At 46.1% G+C, this 9971-nt stretch overlaps 1 protein-coding gene across 1 annotated transcript; it reads left to right on the top strand.

Annotated features, from left to right (window-relative positions):
- The first annotated feature begins 1172 nt into the window (after positions 1 to 1172).
- Positions 1173 to 2423, top strand: LOC131265327 (leucine-rich repeat transmembrane neuronal protein 2-like). Its single transcript, XM_058267585.1, has one exon. It carries the CDS (start codon positions 1173 to 1175, stop codon positions 2421 to 2423), a length of 1251 nt encoding a protein of 416 aa, XP_058123568.1.
- Positions 2424 to 9971: the final 7548 nt, after the last annotated feature.

The raw sequence follows: 9971 nt of genomic DNA, 5'->3' as shown, positions 1-9971 counted from the left end.
CCTCCATTAGAGGAATCTTGCACGGACGCGGAATAAAATTATGGCACACGGAACAATTTTCAATAGCATTCCTGCTTTCCGGCGGAAGGAGCGGCTACAAAAGCGAGAGCAATCGTCGCCAGAACCGTTTCTCACGGTTTTCAGTTACATTCCACCGCGTGGAAGGGCGGAAGTAGTTTAACATAAGAATTCATTCACTAGAGCAAATGCAGAAAAAAAACGAGAAGAAAAACCAGTACCGAGAGGGAATGAGTAGAGAACGCAATCGAACAAAGGCTCCGACAATCCTGGCAAACGGCAGATGGAGGCGCATCTTTGTGCGTGAAAGCATCCGTATTTGTAACCCTTTTGTTTCCTGGTTCTTTTTTTTCTTGAAAATTTCCATTGGTATTCTGTCACTGACACATTAACCCCCTATTCTGAAATGTGCAATCGTGTATTTTCTTTTCTACATACATAATTTCCATTTCCTGGATTGTTGCTGAGGACAATTTTTTTCTCCATACAGTCATATTCTCCCTATGGCATATTTTTTTATTAATAATTAAAACATTTAACACCCGCTTATTAAGCTCCTAAGTAGGCATGACACTTTCCAACTCCGGAAGTGTATTTAGAACTTCCGGTAAACGAAAGCCCCACGTGCGCTCGTTTTTAATCCACTCGAAATCTATTTGTAATCGTTTCATTTGGACATGTGTTTCAAAGATTGTATAACGTTTTAAAGGAGATACATTTATAAGCTACAATAAATTAGCTTAAAACATGTCATTCATTCGTGGAGGTAATCGTTTGTTATTTTCTAGACATGGCCGTTTCCTTCATCAGCTACCGATTAGCAACTCGGCTTCGGTCTCGTGAACACTGCTGCGATTAATGATCTTTTGATTGATTGTAACAGGACAAAGTCTGGGCGATGCAAAAGGAGGATTTATTTTAACGGCCAACCTGCGCGCTTACCATTAGTTGCGTTTTGCTTTTGTTGCTGTCATCTAGTAAGAGTGTCGCCAAAAAATAATACACATCGGGAAACATGTGGCAGTACCAGGGTAAATTTGGTAATAACAAATTGTTCACAACTATGCTGACGAGGGACGTGGATTTCAGGTGCACTCTTGGTGGCCATTTTGATCTCATCTTGGGTGGTGCTGCCTTGCAGTGGGCAGTGTATAATGGGTATGGCGAATACCTGCATGCTGGCCAGCCTCAACATGTCCTCGGACGGAATAGCGACGTTGCGCAAGATCCCACCGGGAGTGTTCTATGCGATCAGCGTCGAACTGGTCCGGATGCCGGAAAACCCATCCGGGGTGTTCCTTCAGCGTATGGCCGAGTTTGTCAACAAGATTGAGATTTACAAGTACAACGAGCAAGTGTTTCAGATATTGCCCGGTACTAGCTTGAATGTGATTTCTGTCTATACCGCACCGTCACTGAACCAGGTGGTGATTGCGCCTAGCTTAAATATATCTGAGCTGTACATTGGCGTCTGTCCGTTGGTTCACATTCCACCGACGATCCGTAACCTGGAACTATTGGAAGATTTCACTATAACGCGGTGTACGGTAAAGGAGTTTTCATTTGATCTTTTCACCAACAATCTCAAGCTTGATACGCTCGATTTGAGTTTCAACGAGATTCGCTCGATTGTGCCTACGACCATCAAAACACCGTTCACGTTAGCCATCGAGAACTTGTACCTGCACAATAACCTACTAGAGGCACTTGATATGACCGCGTTCGTCTCTCTGGGAGCGTTACGTGGGCTCGATCTAGGCTACAACAACCTGCTAACCATCGCCGCTCAAAGCACCGTAACCTGGCCGGCCGTCGACTTTTTGAACCTACAGAACAACAATCTGACAACGCTCGATTTACAGTGGCTATCGGCACCGAACCTGCAGCGACTCCTTCTCGACAACAACAAGTTCCAGGCTATACCGCAGCGCTTGCGACGCTTCCCCAGCCTGCAGCTGGTGGCGATGTCGAACAATCTGCTCAAAAGCATAGACCTCGCTCCGTTCAATGGCCTGCCCAATCTGAACTCGATCGACCTCTCGTACAACAAGGAGGCCCGCGGCATTCGAGCGTCGCGTCCCGTCAGCCTACCGATGTTGACCACACTGTACGCCGAGAACTGTGCGCTCGCGCGCTTCAACACGTCCGGTTTGGATCTGCCGGCCATTAACTACATCAGCTTATCGCACAACAATTTCACGACCGTACCAAGGCTGGTCGCGGCATTCCCTGCGCTCGGTTCGTTCGGTTTGGAGTACAATCCGCTACCGTGTACCACCGTACAGGCATTGACGGAGAACATCATGGCGGGTAGGCTCATTTTAGGACTACCGCAGGACCCGGAGGATTGCACTAGCGGGTATGTCACTCTGAAAGGATCGCTAACGTTGTGCTGTAAGAAATAAACTACACCAGAATCAGCAATAAAAAACACCAGGCGAAAATACATCAACAACTGATTCTTTATTTTCCACCAGCATAAGATATAAGACATGTTATCATGTTGATTTCAATCTAGGGCAGAACACTTTAGGTTTACTCGAAGCAACAGATAACCCTTCCAGTAGAAACTGTAAAGGATGAGTTCGTTACACAGGGTTGACCGTAAGCCGTTGTATCGACTGTGAGTTTGTTCTCCGCAAGATACGACGGTAGCTGTCGGAGACTTTTGCATTGGAATGGATTCCCGAAGGCAACCGATTTCTGAAGCTTGGGGAAGAGTTTGAACAGATCTGGAAGATGCTCCAGTCGATTGAAAGCGAGCGTTAGCGAGCGAAGCATCGGCATATTCCAACGAGTGAAATCGATCTGAGAGATTTGGTTTTGGGCAAGATTTATCATTTGGAGACGGCGCAGAGAGACCTGACCCTGCTGTGAGACTCGTACCGCTTTTAGAAGGTTGCCGGTGACGTCAATCGTTTGAAGTTTAGGATACCCTTCCAAACGGCGAAGATCAATGGTAGATAGTTTGTTGTATGATAGTTGAAGTCCGATCAGATTCGGGAGCCTCTCCAATCCTACTGGTAGCTGAGTCAAGTTGTTGATACTCATGAAAAGTTCCTCTAGCTTTGGTGCTCGCCAGTTGGATACATTTAAGTGGGTCATCTGGTTATTTTCTAAGTGACAAATTGTCAATCGAGGGAAACTGACGATCGGTCCGTCGATTCGTTGGAGTCGGTTACCTTCCAGGGTAAAGTAGGCAAGATGCTTCAGTGGGGTAAAAAACGCACCGTCGATGTACTCAATCAGATTGTCTGCCAGTGAAAAGTCCTGTATTGGGAGGACCAAGTCGCGATTGTTGCTGACTACGAGTTGGTTCACACGGTTGGCGCCCAGCATGAGCACGGTAAGATTTGAGCTGTTGACGAGCGGATCTAGGCTGACCGTTTGCAACACACCCTCCTGCAACAACAGTGTTCTAATACCCACTAGGTTCCGGAACGAATCGGGAAGGCTTACCATCCCGGTGCTGAATAAAGAAAGTGTAAGCAATTGATCATTTGGTGCGGCAACGGCTACCGTCTGCAACTGCGGTGCGTTTCTAATTGTAATATCTGACAGTTTACAGCCGGCTGGAATTCGAAAAAAACGCTCATAGTACTTCCAGTATTGAACTGTGTTGACGTATTCGTCGAACAGCAGCAAAAGCACCCCGTCCGGGTAGGGGGTGATAAGCTGGTTTACTTGTACCGTAAACACATCCTGCATAATGGTAGCGGATGCCCGTAGACGTTGCCGACCGTCGGCGGAGAAGTTCAGCTTATCGTAATTACACATGGCCAATTCGCGAACACACGGTCTAGGTTCAGCATTTCCCACGGAAGAAGTAACAGACCATAGCCATACATTTGCTAGCGAAAGAAGGTAAGGAAGATGCAGTTTCTTTAGGCTCAGGTGATGCTACACTATCGGTTAGACTTTTCGCACGTACCGACCACAAACGCGATGGTTATACAGTTTGGTATTGTTTCCACCATTGTTAACTCGCAACTAAATATCACTGCCCTCTTTAGGCCTGACTAATGTTCAAAAATCGAAGTGAAGAGGAAATAAAGGCAGGTAATTGTGCACTAATACTCTTAAATACGACCCTTTCCGAATTCCGGTCATTAACTTAATCTGATCATCGCGCAATAGCTTCACAACTGAAGCGATCGCGCTATCCTTGTTCTGTAGGTCTGAGTCGGGGCGAAGACAGGAATAAACCGTACCAGATGAATGTACCCCAATGAATGTAGTTTTATTTTCCATCAGCATAAGAGATAAGGCAGATTACAAGGTTCAATTCAATAAGAGGCGGCAATGCATAGGTGTTATTCCATACAACAGATAACCGCTCCAGTGGAAACTTTAAAGGATGAGTTCGTTACACAGGGTTGACCGTATGCCGTTGTATCGACGATGAGCTTGTTCTCCGCAAGGTACGACTGTAGCTGTCGGAGACTGTTGCATCGGAGTGGATTACTGTAGGCAGTCGACTCTTGAAGCTTGGGGAATAGTTTGAACAGATCTGGAAGACGCTCCAGTCGATTGAAAGCGAGCCGCAGCGAGCGAAGCATCGGCATATTCCAGCGAGTGAAATCAATCTGAGAGATTTGGTTTAGGCCAAGACTAACTGTTTTGACTAGGGGCAGAGTGACCTGACCCTGCTGTGAAACTAGCACCGTTTGTAGAAGGTTGTCGGAGATGTCAATCGTTTGAAGTTTAGGATACCCTTCCAGACGGCGAAGATCAATGGTAGATAGTTTGTTATCGTATAGAAAAAGTATGGTTAAGTTCGGGAGCCTTTCCAATTCTACTGGTAGCTGAGTCAAGTTGTTGATGTTTATATAAAGTTCCTCTAGCTGTGGTGCTCGCCAGTTGGACACATTTAAGTGCGTCATCTGGTTCGCATCTAAGTGAAAAATTGTTAATCGAGGAAAGCTGACGCTCCGTCCGTCGATTCGTTGAAGTCGGTTACCTTGCAGGGAAAGGTATACAAGATGCTTTAGCGGGTTAAAAAACGCACCGTCTATGTACTCAAGGCGATTTCCAGACAGTGACAAGTCCTTCACTGGAAGCACCAACTCGCGATTATTGCTGACTACGAGTTGCTTCACACGGTTGTAACTCAGCATGAGCTCGGTAAGGTTGGAACTGTTGGCGAGCGCATCTAGGCTGACCGTTTGCAACACACCCTGCTGCACAATCAGTGTTCTAATACCCACTAGGTTCAGGAACGAATCGGGAAGGCTTACCATCCCGGTGCTGAGTAGAGTAAGTGTAAGCAACTGATCGTTTGGTGCGGCAACGGCTACCGTCTGCAAATGCGGCGCGTTTGTAATCATTATATATGACAGTTTACACCCGGATGGGATTCTAAAAAAACGATCGTTGTACTTCCAATATTGAACTATGATGACGTACTCGTCGAACAGCAGCAATAGTACTCCGTCCGGGTAGGGGGTGATAAGCTGGTTAACTTGCACCACAAACACATCCTGCATAATGGTAGCGGAAGCTCGCAGACGTTGCAGACCGTCGCCGGAGAAGTTCAGCTTGTCGTAGATGCACGAGGAAAAATAACGATCACAAGTCTTAGGTCCAGCATTTCCCACAGATGCAGCTAACGACCACAGCCATACATTTGCTACCGAGGAAGGTAAGGAAGATGCAATTTCTTTAGGTTCAGTTGATGCTACACTATTGGTTAGGCTTTACTAACGTACCGACCACAAACGCGATGGTTATACAGTTTGGTATTGCATCCACCATTGTCAACTCGCAACTAAATGTCACTAACCTCTTTAGGCCTGATTAATGCTCGCAAATTTCAGTGAAGAGGATATAAAGGAATGGAAATGTGCTGTAATACGCTTTAATACGACCCTTCTGAATCTTCCGGTCATTAACTAAATCAGCTTATCGCACTGCTTGCTCTGCTTTAAACTTTCGTAGTAGTTGCATGACGGAAAACGAAGGTGCCCAAGGCGTGATGTGGCAGTAAATTATGAATAGTGCCAATGAATGCCGTCCAAAACATGCCTCTTTGGCGTTATACACCTCTCGTCTTAAGCCGAGTTTAGCTGAATTTGTTGACTGCTCGTAAAGATTCCTATAATCATGTCTTCTTCTTCTTGCTGTAACGACCTTGTTTTGTTGGTCATGCCAGTCCGTTAAGGGCTTACGACACTTTTGTTGGTTATTTGATTCTCTTCCACTGCACTACTCTGCTTTTATTACACGTACTGAACAGAATACAGATTACATCCGACGAGACTAACAGACAGACAAGGAATAAAACCTTGCTTCACCTTCATCACAGTCTACTATATAACTATAGCCTACTCAATTGATGAAGTTGTAATCGCAAACTCAACAACTTTTACCCTATGTGTACGAGGATAGTTAGTCCTCTCGTACAAGGGTCGGGTCTCGGTTGGGATTCGAACTCACACGCCGTTCAGGTAATGAGCCCCAGCCCTCATTTTCTGACCGGCACTACCTATCGGCCGTCGCGGACAACGACAGGTTATCAAACTTTTTTCATTCGATTTGGAGCATTCTCTTCACTAATAAAACGATCGCTCATCTTGTTCTGTAGGTCTCAAACCAAGTGGAGACAGTAATAAAACCATACCAGATGAACTTACCCCATTGAATGTAGCTTTATTTTCCGCCACCATAAGATATAACGTAGGTTACAAGGTTCAATTCAATACGAGGCGGCAACGCTTTGGCGTTACCCCATGCAACAGATAACCGTCCCTGTGGAAAGTTTGAAGGATGAGTTAGTTTTACAGGTCCGACCGTATGCCGTTGTATCGACCATGAGCTTGTCTTCCACAAAATACGACTGTAACTGTCGGAGACTGTTGCATTGGAGTGGATTACTGTAGGCAGTCGACTCTTGAAGCTTGGGGAAGAGTTTGAACAGATCTGGAAGACTCTCCAGTCGATTGAAAGCGAGCCGCAGCGAGCGAAGCATCGGCATATTCCAACGAGTGAAATCGATCTGAGAGATTTGGTTTTGCTCAAGATTTACTCTTTTAATTAAGCGCAGAGTGACCTGACCCTGCTGTGAGACTCGCACGGTTTGTAGAAGGTTGCCGGAGACGTCAATCGTTTGAAGTTTAGGATACCCTTCCAGACGGCGAAGATCAATGGTAGATAGTTTGTTGTCGGATAGTAGAAGTCCGGTCAGATTCGGAAACTTTTCCAATCCTTCTGGTAGCTGAGTCAAGTTGTTGGAGCTCATTAAAAGTTCCTCTAGCTGTGGTGCTCGCCAGTTGGATACATTTAAGTGCGTCATCTGGTTCCCACTTAAGTAACAAATTGTCAATCGAGGGAAACTGACGATCGGTCCGTCGATTCGTTGAAGTCGGTTACCGGCCAGGTTAAGGTTGAAAAGATGCTTCATTGGGGTAAAAAACGCACCATCGATGTACTCCAACATATTATTTGCCAGTACAAATTCCTTCACAGAGAGGACCAACTTGCGATTGTTGCTGACTACGAGTTGCTTAACACGGTTGAAGGCCAGCACGAGCACGGTAAGATTGGAACTGTTGGCGAGCGGATCTAGGCTGACCGTTTGCAACACACCTTCCTGCACCATCAGTGTTCTAATACCCAGTAGGTTCAGGAAGGAATCGGGAAGGGTTACCATCCCGGTGCTGAGTAGAGTAAGTGTAAGCAACTGATCGTTTGGTGCGGCAACGGCTACCGTCTGCAGCTGCGGTGCGTTTCTAATTGTAATATCTGACAGTTTACAGCCGGCTGGAATTCGAAAAAAACGCTCATAGTACTTCCAGTATTGAACTGTGTTGACGTACTCGTCGAACAGCAGCAATAGCACACTGTCCGGGTAGGGGGTGATAAGCTGGTTAACTTGCACCGCAAACACATCCTGTATAATGGTAGCCGAAGCTCGCAGACGTTGCAGACCGTCGGCGGAGAAGTTCAGCTTGTCGTAGATGCACGAGGATATATAACGATCACAAGTCTTCGGTCCAGCATTTCCCACAGGCGCAACTAAAGACCAAAGCCATACATTTGCTACCGAAGGAAGGTAAGGAAGATGCAATTTCTTTAGGTTCAGGTGATACTACACTATCGATAAGGCTTTACGAACGTACCGACCACAAACGCAATGGTTATACAGTTTGGTATTGCTTCCACCATTGTCAACTCGCAACTAAATGTCACTACCCTCTTTAGGCCTGACTAATGCTCGAAAATTGAAGTGAAGAGGAAATAAAAGTAGGTAATTGTGCTGTAATACGCTGAATCTTCCGGTAATAACTTAATCAGATCATCGTGCAATAGCTTCACAATTGAAGCGATCGCTAACCTTGTTGTAGGTCTGAGTCGGGGCGAAGACAGGAATAAACCGTACCAGATGAATGTACCCCAATAAATGTAGTTTTATTTTCCATCAGCATAAGATATAAGGCAGATTACAAGGTTCAATTCAATAAGAGGCGGCAATGCATAGGTGTTATTCCATACAACAGATAACCGCTCCAGTGGAAACTTTAAAGGATGAGTTCGTTACACAGGGTTGACCGTATGCCGTTGTATCAACTGTGAGCTTGTTGTCCGCAAGGTACGACTGTAGCTGTCGGAGACTGTTGCATCGGAGTGGATTACTGTAGGCAGTCGACTCTTGAAGCTTGGGGAATAGTTTGAACAGATCTGGAAGACGCTCCAGTCGATTGAAAGCGAGCCGCAGCGAGCGAAGCATCGGCATATTCCAGCGAGTGAAATCGATCTGAGAGATTTGGTTTTGGCCAAGATTTACCTTTTCGAGAAGGCGCAGAGAGACCTGACCCTGCTGTGAGACTCGCACCGTTTGCAGAAGGTTGCCGGAGACGTCCAACTTTTGAAGTTTGCGGTACCCTTCCAGACGTCGAAGATCAATGGTAGATAGTTTGTTGTCGGCTAGTAGAAGTTCGGTCAGGTTCGGGAGCTTTTCCAATCCTACTGGTAGCTGAGTCAACTTGTTGAAGCTCATTATAAGTTCCTCTAGTTGTGGTGCTCGCCAGTTGGATACATTTAAGTGCGTCATCTGGTTACCATCTAAGTTACAAACTGTCAATCGAGGGAAACTGACGATCGGTCCGTCGATTCGTTGAAGTCGGTTACCTCGCAGGGAAAGATTTACAAGATGCTTCAGCGGGTTAAAAAACGCACCGTCTATGTACTCAAGGAGATTGTTTGTCAGTGAAAACTCCTTCACTGGTAGGACCAACTCGCGATTGTTGCTGACTACGAGTTGCTTCACACGGTTGTAACTCAGCATGAGCACGGTAAGGTTGTAACTGTTGGCGAGCGCATCTAGGCTGACCGTTTGCAACACACCCTCCTGCACCAACAGTTTTCCAATGCTCAGTAGGTTCAGGAAGGAATCGGAAAGGGTAACCAATCCGGTACCGAATAGAGTAAGTGTATGCAACTGATCGTTTGGTGCGGCAACGGCTACTGTCTGCAACTGCGGTGCGGAGCTAATCGAAATATCTGACAGTTTACAGCCGGCTGGAATCCGAAAAACGCGTTCGTGGTACTTCCAATATTCAACTCTGGTAGCGTACTCGTCGAACAGCAGCAACAGCACTCCGTCCGGGTAGGGGGTGATAAGCTGGTTTACTTGCACTATAAACGAATCCTCCATTATGGTAGCGGAAGCTCGCAGACGTTGTAGACCGTCGGCGGTGAAGTTCAGCTTGTCGTAGACGCACGAGAGAAAATAGAGATCACAAGTCTTCGGTCCAGCATTTCCCACAGGCGCAACTAAAGACCAAAGCCATACATTTGCTACCGAAGGAAGGTAAGGAAGATGCAATTTCTTTAGGTTCAGGTGATACTACACTATCGATAAGGCTTTAAGAACGTACCGACCACAAACGCAATGGTTATACAGTTTGGTATTGCTTCCACCATTGTCAACTCGCAACTAAATGTCACTACCCTCT

This window comes from Anopheles coustani, chromosome 2 (genome assembly GCF_943734705.1).
Source record: "Anopheles coustani chromosome 2, idAnoCousDA_361_x.2, whole genome shotgun sequence".
Taxonomy (NCBI): domain Eukaryota; kingdom Metazoa; phylum Arthropoda; class Insecta; order Diptera; family Culicidae; genus Anopheles; species Anopheles coustani.
Note: the sequence above shows the minus strand (reverse complement) of the source record. Positions and strands in the feature narration are given on the sequence as shown.